General features: G+C 39.9%; 1 protein-coding gene across 42 annotated transcripts in view; it reads left to right on the top strand.

The window, feature by feature from the left end:
• The window catches only part of LOC135200192 (ankyrin-2-like), a 702,328-nt gene extending 685,823 nt beyond the window's left edge, over nucleotides 1–16,505 (top strand). For all 42 annotated transcript variants that reach the window (XM_064228610.1, XM_064228609.1, XM_064228607.1 and 39 more), the window contains one exon: nucleotides 15,106–16,505. In XM_064228610.1, the coding sequence (XP_064084680.1) occupies nucleotides 15,106–15,169 (64 nt within the window). In that variant the 3' untranslated portion in view covers nucleotides 15,170–16,505. The remainder of the gene's footprint in view (nucleotides 1–15,105) is intronic.
• Nucleotides 16,506–17,204: the final 699 nt, after the last annotated feature.

Here is a 17,204-nt window from a genome sequence, read left to right as displayed (position 1 = left end):
GAAAACCGTTTTTCTTGTTTAATTTCTTTATTTTTTAAAAATTAGTTGGTTAACCATGAAACCTTGAAAAAGCTTAGACAATTTTTGTTTTTTCTCAAAAAAAAGGGATTTTGTTTTACGGAAGGAAAAATCTATTTCTGGGTGATTGGCTCGAGGTTCGCACCTATGAAAGTATCCTTAATAATCATTCCGTTCTAGGTAAAAATTAGCCTAAAATTACCAGAGAAAAACAAAATTAAGAAAATGTCAGTAAAAACTGACTCGCTCACTATTAAAAAGGAAGGGTCGGTCATGGATATAGGGTGGGGCGAGTGTGGAAACAATACAAACGAGAACAAACACCAAATTAGAACTTCCCTATCAGAATCCCCCCAAGAGAGGAGCTGATACCAAGGGCGATGCAGACTGCATCTTACTACTACTTACTAGAGGGACGCCACGGACAGCAGCGCCCCTAGCGGTCATCCTTAATTAAAAATCATAAATACATATTGTCCTCAAGGAAGGGGGGAAAAACAAAACCATAAACAAAAAAGGGGTGGGTTTTCATAGGGCGGGGGACACCGAGCCAATTCACCCAGAAATAGATTTTTCCTTCGTTTCAACCAAAATCCCTTTTCCTGGGGCTCAGCTCCGTGTCGGGCCCTATGAAAGGATACCAGAGAAAAACAAAAGACAAAGAATGGAAAAAGGAAATAATTGAAAAACAGTTTAAAATGATGGATATAAATATAAGTAAATCAAATACAGAACAAATTAAAGCAAACTTAAGCAACTTAAAACAACTTTATTACAATAAATAAATAAACAGAATGTTAGTAAACTTCAAAGTAACTTAAAATGGTTAGGATAATTAAAAATTACCAGATATTGCATGTGTAAAATAAGGAAAAATTTGGGATTTACTTAATCTTTAGAATATATAATTACAAAAATAATATACATACATGTGAGGCCTACCCTAGCATAAAAATAACAGGAAGGTACACTCAAATCCATTGCAGTAAGACAATTAATTCAAATATATACCAAACCACATTGTTGGGGACTGAAAAGCTCATCAACAAAACCCAATTGGTGAATATACTAAACATATTGGTGTCCTACCCTAGCAAAAAAAATAAGGTGGTTAGGAACACTGACAAGTACTAGCAGGTACAAGGGTTAAGGGGGTTGTCCCGAGCAAAAAAATAAGGGGACAAATCCCAACTATTATGGATACAACGGCTAAGGCTATGATGTGAGTAGGCCTGACGATAGGTTGAGGCATGTTGGTTGAAGTAGGTAGAACAAAGGAAGAACCTGGAATCAATACTACAACTACTAAAAACAGTATCAGGGGGAAAAAACTATGTTTCCCGGCTGCTACTGGCTGAAAACTTTAAAGATTTCCAAGGACTTTAAATAACTGCCGTTTTAAAGACTGCTAGGGGATTTCCATCCAGTATACCTATTAAGATGCTCCCAAAGTTAATATGTTGGAAATTAACTTAACTTGAGGTGGATACTCCCCTGAATATCATGTGCTTTGGTTTTGGAATGACTCAGGGTTGGCTTGTTTAATGAAGGTAAAGGAGTTTTGCTGTCCTAAATACCTTTAACTGATAAAGTAACCACCTTTTTCTCTCATAAAGAGAGCCACCTGAGGGATCTTAGAAAGAAGTACGAGGAAAGAAAGGGACTCTAAGAGTTGGATGACTGGGCAGAGAGAAAGGGATCCTGTGGAAAGTGGGGATAACCTTGCCAAGGGGCCCACCTTGCAAGAGGATCTTCATTTTTGGCTCAAAAAAGCTACGATCATGGGGCAAGTAGAACCTTCTCCTGATGGAGGAATCCACCATGACCGCATCACCCTTGGATAGAAGCCGACAGTTCTTGAAATTCTAGCTTCCTGAGGCTAGGCTTAGTAAGAAATAATGTCTTCCTCAGGAGCATTAATGAACGTAACAAAGATGAGTCTGTTTTTTGTCCCCCCCCAGTATCTTGAAGCATAGTTTCGAGGACATCATTTAAGAACCATGAAACTGTAGTAGGCCTCTGAGAAAGGGGTCTTTAAGTCTAGCACAGGCTTTAGGGATAGATGTGAAATAAGGATTTCAGTTCAAATCTATCTGAAAACCTACTTGAAAGGATTTCTTCAAAAGCCGATTTGTGAGTGGTAAATAGTGCTAGCTGCCTAAACCTGTTTTTCAAACAAGGATCTGAAAAAGGATATAGCCAAATTAAAAACTGTCATGGTTGTGGTGTTCGATTCTTTCTCAGGAAGATGCTAATTTTTTAACAGCGAGTCATATTGTCATAATGGGTTTGACTCGACTTTTATCAACTTTGATTATAGGAAGAGAATTGTTCTGTGGGATCAATGTCAGCAGCTTTATTTTTAAGCCGCAAACTTCATTTGAAGTCCATAAAGTTGAGGGTCTGAGGAGAGTTCTTGAGGAAGCGAAAACCAAAAACAGTCCTCATTTGTACTGATTGTGGACAGTTGTTTGGGATTGGGGATACCGTTGAGGTCGGAGGGACCCCAATTTCCAAAAGAAGAGGTATTACCAGTTGCTCTTGGGCCAATCCGGATGCAAATCAAGAGATACTATCCCTTTGAAGGAACATTAGTTTGTTCCAGGACCTTCAAAGAGCAGAATTCACTGAGGAGGAAAAACATAAATTCTCCTCCTACTGATTTCCAAATCCAACGACAGGGCGGGTCCGTTGGCATAAGGCAGAGGGTGCCAGGTTGGGGGGCCCACCATAGGCAAGGGAGGCTTGTGGTTCGCTTTGTTGGGAGGCGAAGAGATTCCACTTGGAGACCTGGGGACTCGCCGGCCTTACCCCACTGGAATGGGGGACCCGAACGTCCAGAGACCACTCCGATTCCAGAGGAAACTGACCGCGGGACAGGGCGTCTGATATCAACAATTTCTTCTTACTCCTGCCAGGTGAGTGGCCAGGACAGATGCCATTTGTTGTTTGTTGTTTGCTAATGCAAAGGATGGCTATCATGACATGGTTCACATGCTTGGATTTGGACCCTTCCTATGTTGATGCAGTGAACTTAACCTTACTGCACTGGTCCAAAACTAGCATTAGATGAGACTTCTTCGGGGGAACGCAGTACTCTTCAGAGTAAAGAAAGTAACTCGCCATTGCTTCCAACACGTTTATGTGGAGCTGGCGAAAATTGAAACTGACCCAAGTCCCCCTGAACATGCTTCTTGAACTGAGAGTATCCCCCCCACCCGGACAGGGAAGCATCCAGTCTCTGGTGAATGGTTAACACTGGGAAGGGGGAATATTGAAGGGGTTTACCATTCTTGGCTAAGTTCTTTTACTTTGACCAAGGCCGTTAGTTGGTTTGCGGAGGGGATCTGAGGAATACTGACAGAAACCTTGTCTCGAATATTTGGAGTTTGCTTCTTGACCGCCCCAAATTCGATTTATATCTTTCAGCCTTGCTTTCAGAAGGATATCTGTTACCGAAGCAAACTGAAGAGACCTAGGATTCTCTCCTGGTTTCTTTCATTTTGATGTCTGTTTGCATTTGAGGAATTGCCTGACAGATTTTGCTATTTTCCTTCCGTTTGGCCACTGGAATTGATAGAATTTGTGGGAAGGACCAAATCCCATTGGATTACCTAGCCACTGAAAATGAGATTCCGGGGTAAAGTCTTGGATTTCGTTTTGTTTATTCTGGGTAAACCCCAGATGTTCCAGAAAAGTGATAGAACTACCTTTTTGGTAGCCTTCGAGACATTCCATCGACTGTTGGCGGGGGCCCAGATCAAACCAATCGTTCGAGGTATGCCGCTACCATGATTCCCTGAGCTCTCCAACTTGGTTGTACAACCACTTCTTTTGCTATCTTTGTGAATACCCTGGGGCTACATCAGGGACCGGAAGGGCATCACTTTGAATGAGGAATGTCGATTTCCTAGCCTGAATCCTAGGAATGGGCGGAAGCGGCCTGGGCTTATAGGGATATGACTAGTATGCGTCCTGTAAGATCGATGGAGCAATGGTGACGGCTCCACGCGGAAGTAGGTCCTTACTTGAGAGAGGGTAACGCATCTTGAACTTGGTCGCAGCGAATGAAAGAGTTTAGCTTTGACAAGTCTAAGAGTACCCTTATTTTTTGTTGAGCCTTTCTTTGGCACGCTGAATAAGCGCCCCTTGAAATTTTAGATGTTTGGGACTTCTTCGCAATAGCTCCTTTCTGAAGGAGTTAATTCCGCGTAAATCTATCAATTCCTTGAACTGGGTATCCTGATGAAATGATTTGATTGGAGGAAGGATCCTTGATCCAACTCCAGCCTTAATCCTTTACGGTACACTATGCTCTGTGCCCAATTAGCTGAACCCCCACCTGTGACGGAAGAGGAACAGGCCTCCCTCCTACCTGGGGAGGCCTCATTGCTGATGGGCGGGGGTTGGCCACCACGCCCTCCTCTGAAATGCTTACCTCCTTTGTTGCCCCTTCCATGCGCCACGATGAACGGAAAAGTAAAATCCTTCGCCCTACCCCTCGGTTGGTGAGAAGTAGCCTTGAGCCTCATTAAGCCAGGGTTAAAGGAAGGGCAGGGAGATAGCGTAGGAAGTAGAAGGTTGCGATTGCTGGGGCAACAAGGAGGAAAGGCTGGTCTGTTTAGATTGTTTGGCAGGTTGGTTTTCCCTGTTGGGTAACTGGGACTGGCCATGCACAAACTGCTGCTGATGCTGCAATGTTTTTTTATATAGGGCTGGAACCTCTTACCAGCCTTCTTTGGTTTCTTGCCAGCAGTGGGAACGGATTCCTGTTTCCTCTTAGAGGGAAACAAAACCCCCACCTAGCCTCTAAGGCTCTTGGGTTGAGTCTAGCAGCTTCGTGGTGGGGAACTTCGTTCACGGCGGGACTCTTGGGAAGGGAGATCCGCTCCCTAAACATGCTCGCAGCCTAAGAGTCTATTATGGCTCGTGCCTGGATAGTTGCACCCTCTTGAAGGACATGCTTCCGGCAGTTTCCTCCTGGCTTGGAAGAAGTCAAAAGCGGTCTGGGACAGAAACCGTCTGAAACTGTGATTTTCGCCCAGGAATCTTGAACAGCGGGTTCCGTTAGCGTATGAAAGTGCAGCAGCCATTTCCGTAACGATAAGAGAGTTAAGGGACCTGCCCAAACCATAGTTCGCGCATCGAAAACTCTGCCTGGATTAGGGAATCCGGCAGCCTAGGTAATTTCTCACCGAACCTGGCTCCATGGCGCAGTCCGGCTTGAGGTTATTTACCCAGCGTGAATGTAGCTGGGCAGGTATTTTCCCATAACTCTCCGCAAGGCGGGGAAGGGAAGAGTGGAGAAGTCAGACTCCGAACTCCCTCAAACTGTGGGAATGGGCCTCATCCTTGAGGACTGCCTGAAGAGCCTTCTCCACCAATTTCGTGGCGGGAACGGAAGGACGAGACCTACCTCTTCCGTTGCGAAAAATAGTGAAGGGACTCTTGTAGGCCTGTGGAGTCTAGTGTTAGTACACTCCCAGTCCTCAAAGGCAGTGGGAAACCCATTTCTAGTTGGGCGCCGTGATCTATACTGTAGAGGAACCTGGACCTCCTTCGAGAGCTTGTCCTCCTCTCTCGTAAGAGCTGGTTGGCGTCAAGCATTAAGCATACCCCATGAAAGGCTGCGACAGGGACCCGGAGGAATAGAACTCGAAGTCTCCCAATCCTTCGAGCTACCAAAACTCCAGGGATCGGAAAATCATCCCGTCCTTAAAAGGAGCTGTAGGCCGCTAACGCTCCATTGGATTCTACCATAGAGGAAAGCTGGCAAGGAGTCGTAAGGCGGGAAGTTGGAGAATCCCCGTGCTAGGGATGCCAGGGGAGACTGGGAGAGGAGCCTGAGATAGCCCAGCTACTCGATCCTCATTCTTCTCTTCAAGCCTATTAGAGAGGTCCTGGATAGGTCTGTCCAGTTTGAGGACAGACTGTTCGACCAATTGCGCGAAACATCTGCCTCAAAAACGTGTTTCCCCATGACCGAAATTTGGGAACCTCCATCCATCCACCCCTACCATGTTCCATCATTCACCTGGTGAGACAGAAGACGGGAACGGAGGAGCTGGTGGGCTTGCCACCCCTGCCGGCATGAGGGAACCGGAGAGGGGGCCAGCGGAAGGCGGGGGAGAAGGCAGCAGACTCGGGGTGGTAGCGCGGAGCCTTCCTCCTTCAAAGCCTTGATTCTGGAGCTCTTCGACTGGGAAGAGCTCGGCTTAGCCTTCACCGCCATCGGCGTATGAAGTCGACGACTTCCTGGCCGAAGAAGAACGAAGACGGACTTCCTAGAAGTCGTCCTTAGACAAGGTCTTCGGTTTCTCTGCTTTCCCTTTCTCCTTAGGAGGTACAGGACTACAGGAGAGAGCGGGAGGGAGGCTAGGGATCTCGGATACCCGGAAAGGACCTTGGGAAAGAGGCCGGAAGCAAGAAGGGAACAGGACGGAAGAAGTCCAGGAGCGGCCCAAGGGAAAGACCTTGGCGGCGCCCGACAAACCTACCTCAAACCAAACCAAATCATCACTTTACTACCGCCATCGGCTCGAGGTTTCAGGTCCAGGGGCAGCGACGTCCGGAAACTGACTACCTGGTGGAGGCTACGACCCCAAACGATTTGCTGGAGTTCTTGCTGGGTGTTGGTATGGAGGCTATCACTGGGGGCGGCGGACAAAGGGGGCGACGTTTAGCCCGTCGACTTGCCCGCAGGGAAGATCTGGATGGGCCAAGTTCCTATCTAATATGTAGGGCTGGGCCCTTGGCGGCGTTTTTGCCCAAAGCCGCTCCCACCCACGCATTTCAGGGTGGCTGAGGGCGACTTCCCTCACCACCGCTAGCCTGAAAGATAAAGGTGGGATTAGCTACCAATTGCGGACAGTGGGGTTAACAAAACTTACGAACTAGGAAGTTGTTTAGTAAAAACAAAATCATAAGTAACCTTATAATGGACATACCCCATCTCCAGCTGAATGCGGGACCAAAGGTCGTAAGATATAGCGCAGGCCATCGCGGGGGCGGAGAGATCGATCGTTCATTGTACGACGCGGCACACGTGGGGCGTTGAGACCTGCACTAGTTCATGTCCACAGGGGTCCATATAGAGTCGCATCTTACAGGGCCGGGACCTGGCAGTTGGTCAGCCTGTAAGTGAAAAAGGTACAATGAGTACAGAGTAAAAACACTTACAGCCTAACATATGCTCCGATGGTGCCGGAGCGATAAAGTTAGATAAAACCAGAGCCCCGCTTAAAATACGTGTGGTAAAACCAGGTTGGAAGATAGGCTATGGCTCCGCCAATGGCGGAGGCACAAGAATCAACCAACTAGGAGTGTGGTAATGGAAACCACGACGGGACAATGGCGGGGATGGTTGATAAAATGAATATAATAACACACAATTCATTGTAAAATATCTTATAATAGGGTATATATCCTTAAAATAACAAAATGAAAACAACATTAAAATAGCTTCTCTCACCCGTCTACTAGAAGAGTGCGTAAGGTAAGGGTAGCTCCCTTCCGGTAGCGGGGGAGAGATATAAGGATATAGTAGGGCAAGCAATCGACCATCCATAGCGCCCACCCTGCCCGCTAGCGGAGCCAATATCCTATAACCAAAGGGGGCCCCGGCTGCGACGGAAGGCTCCTTTCGTATCGTAAGAGAGGTGGCTGAGCAATGGGGAGGGGGGGGAGGGAGGTCCCGGCGAAACACGGCGGGAGGCGAGGAAAGGGGGGAGGGATGGCCTACTCCTCCCCGCCTCACCAACTACCCGTATGGAGACCCGGTACTCATAGTGGTCGCCCTATACCCCCTGCTGGCGGAACCCCCCCCCCCCGGTCACCTCCGAGTGTGAGAGAAGGCGATGAGGTTGTTATGACAACCAAGGGGTCCCCCAGCTCCTCCCTACATCAGAGAGGGAGGGAAGGGGCAGGGTAAGGTGCTATAGGACACGTTGACGCAAGTGGCCTAGGCCGCGAGCAACACAACCGTGGTAGGGCCACGTGAACCAAGCTGTACCAACATGTGGAACAAGCACCTAGGCTAGCCTAACACCCTAAATAATAACATACATCGAAAAGGGGGAAGAGACACTTTAGTAAAAGAGAAAGAAGCCCAGGAGGAGGCAGACTGTTCCGAGAAACAGAAGCCTACTCGGAGCCAGCGATAGCCGATGTAGAGCAAGAGCCGGGATGCTGGGCCGAAAATAATAATAATAGCCCTAAATACCAAGCTAAGAGAATGGTAGGAGGGCTGAACTAGCTAAAACTCGATGTAAACAATGAATGTGAAAAAGTAAGCCCATAAGCATAAGAAGTCCCAGTATGGAGGACCGGGAATTCTTACGAGGCGGCATGGCCGCCACGAGACAACCGAGGAACGTATATGACCTATAAAAAGGAAAATACTGGTACCGGAAGACAAAAATACAGTAAAATGTTACTTATGAGTACTTAACTTAGCCGTGGCGATTGCAGAGCGTTCCATGATACAGATGCGGATAATTCGCAAGAAAAGCACGAGCACAAGAAAATGGCGACTTGTCGCTGGCGCTAAAAATTAAGGATGACCGCTAGGGGCGCTGCTGTCCGTGGCGTCCTCTAGTAGTAGTAGTAGAGGCTGCATCGCCCGTTTGGTATCAGCTCTCTCTTGGGGGGATTCTGATAGGGAAGTTCTAATTGGTGTTTGTCTCGTGGTAGTGTTCCACACTCGCCCCTATATCATACCGACACTTCTTTTTAAGAGTGAGCGAGTCAGTTTACTGACATTTTCTTAATTTTGTTTTTCTCTGGTAATTTTAGGCTAATTTTACCCTAGAAAGAATGATATTAAGGATACTTTCATAGCCGACACGAGCTGAGCCCAGAAAAAGTTTCTTGTGACAGAAATTGACTTACAAACTGAACTTTAATATGATTTTCAACTTGGTAACCTGAACACATGTCAGAATATGTTTTAGAGATTTTTTACTGTTTCCTAAAACCAATGTTTTTCCTTTTAACTCCAATTAAGATGCTTACAGTCTTGGCCACATTTAAAACTTACTAAGGAGTTCTTAATATAGTAAGAGCATATATTTGGAATCCGTGTGAAAAGTTATATCAGAATGATGATTTCTTTTTTCTCTACGAACAATAATAAAGAAGTTAGCATGGCCGGATAACCGGATCAAAATGGCACCTGGCTAAAAACCACCCCCTATGTATCTATTATGGTCCGACTTTCGTTCAATTCGGTCAAGTAGTTTCACCGTCTATAGCAGACACACATTCATACATACATAATCTGACTGTCAGCTTTATATATGTCTATGTGGGTGTATATATATATATATATATATATATATATATATTATATATATATATATATAATATATATATATATATATATAATATATAGAATTCAAAATTAGCTCACATCAGCCAGATACTTGAACTTTCATAGCAGATAAAATATTACTGAGTACTCTAAAGGCATAAATGATCCATGAAAATGCTTATTCAAGATGTGAAAAGTCACCTTAAGTTCATCAAAACAAGTGTGAAGTATTCATTTAGGCATCACTCCATCAAACAGATGACTCCCCTGTCTTAACTCATTTCAAGAAAATTGAAGGAACATCACAAACAATTAATTTGGCTGGTATAAAAATTTAATCCTGTCATTGGTGGTCAATAAATGAAACACTTATGAAAATTTTAAATACAAAATAAATTGTTTTAACATTCAAAATGTATAAGTGGAATTCACAATCTTAAGAAAATTTTACTATTAGTAATTGAAAACATAGAATTTAATTAATTCTTGAATTTAATTATTAAACAATATTGAATCAAATTTAATTTAACAAGAAATTAAATTTATCAAGTAAAATTCAAACTGCTAAGAAATACTTAAGATTTGAAAAGAAAGATATCTGAGTAAATGCAATTAATTCGCAAGTGTTAAAGTGTAAAATTAAATCAAGTTAATCAAACAAATTATGAATATAAAACCATGAAAACACAAAATATGTAAATGTATCAAATTTACCAAATATGAAAACTATGAAATTGTAAACACAGAATATATTAAAAAAAAATAAAAACAGAAAATTTAAATGTGAAAAAGTGAAATAAATTCACCAAGTAACTTAAATATTTTAAGTATATTTTAAGCTGACTCCAAAGTGTAAAAACATAAAAATACCTTTTCACAAGCTGCAGCTTCAAAATTCACCCAAACACTTGAAAGGCCTGTTACAAAAACTCTGTTACCAAGTCTGTTCAGATTCCGCAATAAACGCAATTCCATGAGAAATTGAATAAACACAAAGAGTGACCAAGTTGAAAATCTTTGTTACATTACAAGTCAAATATCCTTTGATTGGAGGAGAGAGAGAGAGAGAGAGAGAGAGAGAGAGAGAGAGAGAGAGAGAGAGAGAGAGAGAGAGAGAGAGAGAGAGAGAGAGTTCAGTCTCTTTATTAAGAGTGTATATGGTTTCTATCTTGAGTTCAAAAGCGCAAAACTAAATAACCTCGTGGAATGTTCTAGAAAGAAAAGTGACATCACTTCCTGAAAATGTTTTTTAAGAGATATTATGCAAAATCATTTTTGGGTCGACAGTATACAATCTTATAAGCAAATTACGTTACGATTATAACTTCCCTTTATAAAACAAGAGAGAGTGAGGGACTTTCACGGCCTCAGAATAATAAGAATTTTCTTAAATTGAAAGCAAACTTCTTAAATGACGTCAGTGCAAGGCAAAACATTTTGGGGCTAGGATACAACAGTGACGTAATCGATCGGATTATGTTTTAGAAGCTATATGATACATTATGAAAGATTGCGCAATTGCCATGTGCTTTAGAAAGAAACTAGCACTGAATAACTCTGAGTCCCAGTGCTTGGCTTTATGCCAAAATCACATATTCCATTCCATTTAAACAGAAACAAAGGTGAATCCTACACGTTGAGTACTGCACATGGCTAATCACATGGATGACGTATATGAGACAGACTAGGAAAGAGTCCCCCACCCCTTATCTCTAAGTGATGACAGATAAACATCTGGTTTGGAACATCTGTTACTGGAGACAAAATCCACAATAAGAAATTTACGTTATTTTAAATATTAATTCTAAAATAATCTTATAATTAGATCGGAACATATTTGGCAAGGCAATATATATATATATATATATATATATATATATATATATATATATATATATAATATATATATATATATGTATATATATATATATATATATTTGTATGTATGTATGTTATATAATCTAGTCATGGATTTATCTGTGGAACTTTTCTATAAATTATCCACCAAAAATTCAGCAGTTTGCAGACTTGCTCATAGAGAAATATTCACTAATTAGTGTATTTTGATTTTATTTTCATGATTAAATACATTTTTTATGATAAAAAAATTATTTACTAATTTTCAAACATTAATAGGCAGTCCCGGTTATTGGCAGACTGTTAAATCGCCGATTTTAAGGTGCTAGTCAAGCACCATAAAATCAGTGATTTATGGTGCCATAATGTGCTGAGTTTCGGTTATCGGTGACTTATACAGTTATGGCGCAATAGTTTACCTAACAGAGGCGCCGTTAACCGGTTATCTGCACTATAAGTGTCATAAATCACCAAGTTTCGGTTAATGGCGGTTTCCGCTTATCAGCACTCCACGGAGAATGGAACCCCTGCTGATAACGGAGACTGCCTCTATTAAGTTTAATATGATTAAATAAATTTGAATTCATCCCTGTCTTTTGCCTTTAAGTTGTGAGGGAGAGGGGAGGTTGGGCTGCCAGAAATGTCACATTACTTGACAGTAAATGACCAGAGTCCAAATTGTTGCCAACTCTTGATCAACTCATTTCTATTTCTTCCTTCTTTTATCTCTCTCTCTCTCTCTCTCTGCCAAAGGTTAGACTGACAAATGGATAGATAGATAGAAAAATTGATACTTAGTTCAGCCCTCTTCAGGGGAAGAACTGTTGCCGTAGAGGTTTATTTCAATCTTTTGATGATATCATAAGGAGTTATTCTCTCTCCCTCTTTCATATTATTCTCTGTCTCCTAAATAGTTCATAATTTCACTCTTGAATGTCAAATATATGATGTTGCCCATTCAATGCTTGCTTGCTTTCTCTCTCTCTCTCTCTCTCTCTCTCTCTCTCTCTCTCTCTCTCTCTCTCTCTCTCTCTCTCTCTCTCTCTCTCTCTGTTATTGGCTTTACGTACATATTTCTAATGCTAAAATGTTTAAGATGACTATGAAATGATATTAATAATATTATTTCAAAGATTAATACAGTTACAGAATAATAATTTAGGGTATATTTGATTTAAAATTATACTTCAAGTATACAAGTGGTAATTGAATGTTCAAGATAGGCAGTTGTAAGCATTTTTAGAGGGGGGTTCTAAGTATTTGTGGGTTCCAGCTATTTGGGGGGAGGGGGGGCTCTGGTTCTCAATTCAATGCAAATACGGGGGTTCACTCTGCATATATAGATATATATATATATATATATATATATATATATATATATATATATATATATATATATATATATATATATATTATGATTATATATTATGTTATATTATACATTACCATACTGGTCAAAATAACAACGGATAATAACCACTAGGATTATTATTCTGGCGAAAGAAGTATGATGTTTTTCAGGATGAATGAACTGAGATAGTATAATACACCAGCTGTGTGACGTGTGGGCATCCTCAGTGAGCATGACATTCCCATTTAGTATCGTTCAGTTTGAGAGTGGTCACCATTGTGGATAGCATTTTATGTGTGACTGCACCATTGTTTTCCTGCATTTTCACCCTGATGCACTGTGTAAAGTGGTTATTTTCATTTGTGGGGAAAACAAAAGACTTACCATCTGATAACTATTACCTAGATAATAGCTCTGAAGGAATCTGGTCTTCAAACCAAAGATACAGTGAATCAAACTGGTGTTAGTGAGAGGAGTGTTTGATAGTATGTGGCAAGGTTCAGGGTGGGTGGTACTACAATCATCCCTAAGCCTTTGAAATGGCCTGGACACCTTCATAAGACCTGTTAAAGGGCTACAAGTATGTTGAAGAGTGAGTTACAACAAAACCCTCATTTAACAGTTTACACAGTGAAAAAATCGAATCCTGGTGTGTTGACAAGGGCCGTTTTGAAGGCTCAGTAGTGTCCAAGATGAGCCTCATTGCGTACTTCTGACCACTCCTCTCACTAACACCAGTCTAATTCTCCCTCTTTGGTTTGAAGGCCAGATTCTTTCAAAGCTATTGTCTGTGTGGTAACTTCAGATGTTAAGTCTCTTGTTTAGCCATAATGAATGAACTATAGCCACTTTACAGTGCAACACGGTGACAATGCGGGAGAACAATAGTTGCGGTCACACATAAAATGCCACCCTCAAACTGAACGATAATAAATGGGGAATGTCACGCTCATTAAGGATGTGCAAATGTCACACAGCTAGCGTATTATTCATGTTCATCCATACACCTTCAAAAATACGCCAACGGCCATACCACGTTGAAAGGACCGCTCATTGTCCATCCCTCAAAAATACCATTCTTTTTTCGCCAGAATAATAAAGCTGGTAGAGTCACCTAGTTTATTATTTTGAAGAGTATTTATATACATATACGTATATATAATATATATTACTATATATATATATATATATATATAGTATATATATATATATATATATAGATTATATATATATATATATATATATATATATATATATATATATATATAAATACATACACACATACATATACACACACACACACACAAGGAGCTCAAAAATATTATCATGAAGTACTAGGGAAAGGCATCCTCATCCTTTGACAGTTTATTTCCATGCCGACGTTTCACGACGAATTCCAAGTCACATTTTCAAGCTAAAAATATATAATGTGCAAACAATACTTAAATTAACTTACAGTAAAATGTAATGGCAACAGCTCTTTACTTTATTGAGAGCTGTTGCCCATTACATTTTACTATAAATAAATTTAAGTATTAATGTTCACAAATTATATATTTTTACCTTTGAAAATGCAACTTGGAATTCGTTGCGAAACATCGGCATTGAAATAAAACTGACAAAGGATGTGGATGTCTTTCCCTAGTACTTCCTTCATGATATATATATATATATATATAAATAATATATATATATATATATATATATATATATATATATATATATATATATAAATTTGTCTATTTTACATACATAAATATATATAAAATCTGTACAAGCTAATTTAACAGAATTATCAAACTTGCCAATGTTTCCTAAAATTGCAAGGATGAATACGCCTCTTATGTCATCCAGTTCAAATTATTAAGTATTCATCAGCATTGCAACAAAAGATTTAAAAAATTTTTGTTACCAAAGATTAACATTTTTTACTCAAAAATCATGAAAGTAATAATAATAATAGTGTCTTGGAATTTCATTTATATATTCCTGCACTTCCAATTTTTAATCTTTAAAATTCTCTAGCTTTGACCTTGAAAAGCCATAAAGGAGACATTTTCCCCACTTCAATACTGGTGCCATATACCTAAAATATTCCCTGTATACATTTATATTTCCAGTTTGTTAGTCCCTTAAAAATTGGCAAAATGCTCTTCTGTAGTTGTTAGTGTAGTATTTTAGCATCTTCAGATGATCTTTCTTGTTAGCCTTTTGTTATGTGGACTGAATATATATGATAATAATAGCTGTACTGTACCTAACTGCAGAACACTACAAATTCTACCCATAAACAAGATTGAAAATATTAAAAGCAAAAAGTGAAATTATAATTATTCCTGCATCAAATTGAAAACTAATACCAATTTATTGCTTTCAGTAAAAGTGATTCAGTAAAAGTGAATCTTTGTAAGATGATGGATAAGATTTTAAGTAGGCAAAGAAATTTATGGAAAACATTGCAGATTACAATTAGATATTACATAACTGAAATTCACTTTTGAGTTTTTTCGTAATGTGTATACAGTAAATGTTAAGTCTTCTAAAATCCGAAATTATTTATTTTTGACAGGATCACCAGGAGGACGGAAATCAAAGACGGGGAAATAAAGGAAGATGTCTATGAAGAATACTAAGGAGGATTTAGAGAAGGATATATTAAACAACTGTGTGCGTTTCCTCTCATTCCTCCTTAGTGCCTATCTGCCTTCCTGCCTACCCTTAATACTACTGCCATCTCCACCAACAATACTACACTAGTGTCATCGCCACAAACACCCCTTCTTTCCTTTTAATAATTCCATCAGGAATTTATTTGAAGGCCTCATATGTATTCATTTTCATCATCAATTCACTTTTAAATCCCAGTTAATTGATGGCTTTTTCCTTAATTATAGTAACATTTTTTTTGACCTAATTTTCAAGAACACTGTCCCTTGTAAGAGGTTTGTTAAGTGGTCAGTGTTGTAAAAAAAAAAAACCAGCAGCAGCAGCAGCAGCAGCTATTGACATATCGGTTGTCAAAGGATCTAGTCAGGACCGATAGCACTTGAGAGAAATCTAATTTTTTATGAGTGAGAAAATTTTTAAAAAATGTGACCTTTCTTGATAAAAAATATACAGTTTTATGTTACCTATAGAATTATGTTCAGTATAACCATGATATGGTTACTCTACTGTAATTACTATAAATGCCATTTTTAAAATGTCCATGAACGATCACATATTTGTAAAGGTGCACACACCCTCTTGAACCGTCAAGGTGTTCGTAGATTAAGTGACGTTCCCTCTGTGACATGGCGTGTTTCATCCTAGTATGACACTTATTATTACCATTAAGAATATGTATTGCTGAAAAACCTGTATTATAAAACTTTAGCCACGGGATGAAATAGGAGGCCAAGGTTCCAATAGAAGCTACTGTAATCATTTTATTATTCTGGCTCTTAGACAGGTAGAATGTTAATATTGTGGCTTATGAAACATCCAGTTATGGGCATGTTGAATAAGAATGCTATATTTCCACAAATTTTATGTATCAAATCTTTAAATTTGTTTTCCCATTTGTAAGCAACTTGAGGCAAGATTAAAGAATACAAGCCTGGGATAGGGCCTTGTGTGGTGTAAGAAACTAAAATAAAATACAGGATAATTAACAACAGTTTCCCAGCATTTAGGTAACAAATTGTATCTTTCATGTACTTGTTTCCCCACATGGTCATAAGTGGATGAAATAATATATATTGCCTTAGCACCTTATTCCTAGATTATATTCTCTGGCCAACAGTTGTTATTATCTTGATTCTTTTGAGTTGGTCTTGACTTAAACTGCTCTGTGAGGTGGGGAGAGGCCTTTCCTGCGATAATATATTTCTTAGGCCTACTCCTTGTCTCTTGGGTTTAACTCAAGACTTTGTAGCTCCAAATAATGTGGTCACTTATAAAGTTTTCAAAATAAAATGCTTAATGTGATATGCAGTTTCATTTTATACTATTTTGTTTCATTTTATAATATTTTAGTATAGTAGTTCATATGTCATAGCAAAATTAGTAATGATACATCAATCTATGACAAGCAAGAGTAGTGGTAAATGAAAAAATCAATACTACAGGGTTTATCATCTAGTAGAGTACTCTATTTCATTACAGAAAAAAAAGTCAGTCAAAAAATGCAAGAAAAGTCAGCATTAGTTTCTTGGCACTGATTACTGCATTTTTTACATGGAGAGAGCAAGCGGTGCAAAAATTACAAATGTTAAATAAATTTTGATTTTTCATATATAACAAAGCTGCGGTCTTAATGTAAGGGAAAATTATCTAGTGCCTGATGGAGTCCAGCAAAGAAAGAAAAAAAAAAGTACAAGGATTTTGGTGGCAATGGGAGTCAGCAAAGATGGCGGAAAGGAGGGCACAGCCAACCTACCTTAACCCATCCCAGCTACAACACATCAGTTTCCTTAAGCCCAAGTACCCAAGTAAGGTTACCTTGAGGTGGGCTATATAGGTTAGTCTGCAGGTTGTTAGTTATGAAAAGTGCACATCAATTTAAAATTTGTAATTTGTTCATATACAGAACACCTTAGGTCTTAACGTAAGGGAGACTTACTTGTGGAAGGAGGATAGAGAAAGCCTCAGAAGCGACTGGAAGTTCAGGGCACCTGGGCTCACTTC

This window comes from Macrobrachium nipponense, chromosome 26 (genome assembly GCF_015104395.2).
Source record: "Macrobrachium nipponense isolate FS-2020 chromosome 26, ASM1510439v2, whole genome shotgun sequence".
In the NCBI taxonomy this organism is placed as follows: domain Eukaryota; kingdom Metazoa; phylum Arthropoda; class Malacostraca; order Decapoda; family Palaemonidae; genus Macrobrachium; species Macrobrachium nipponense.
The sequence above is the reverse complement of the archived record's forward strand: the minus strand, read 5'-3'. Positions and strand labels throughout refer to the sequence as shown.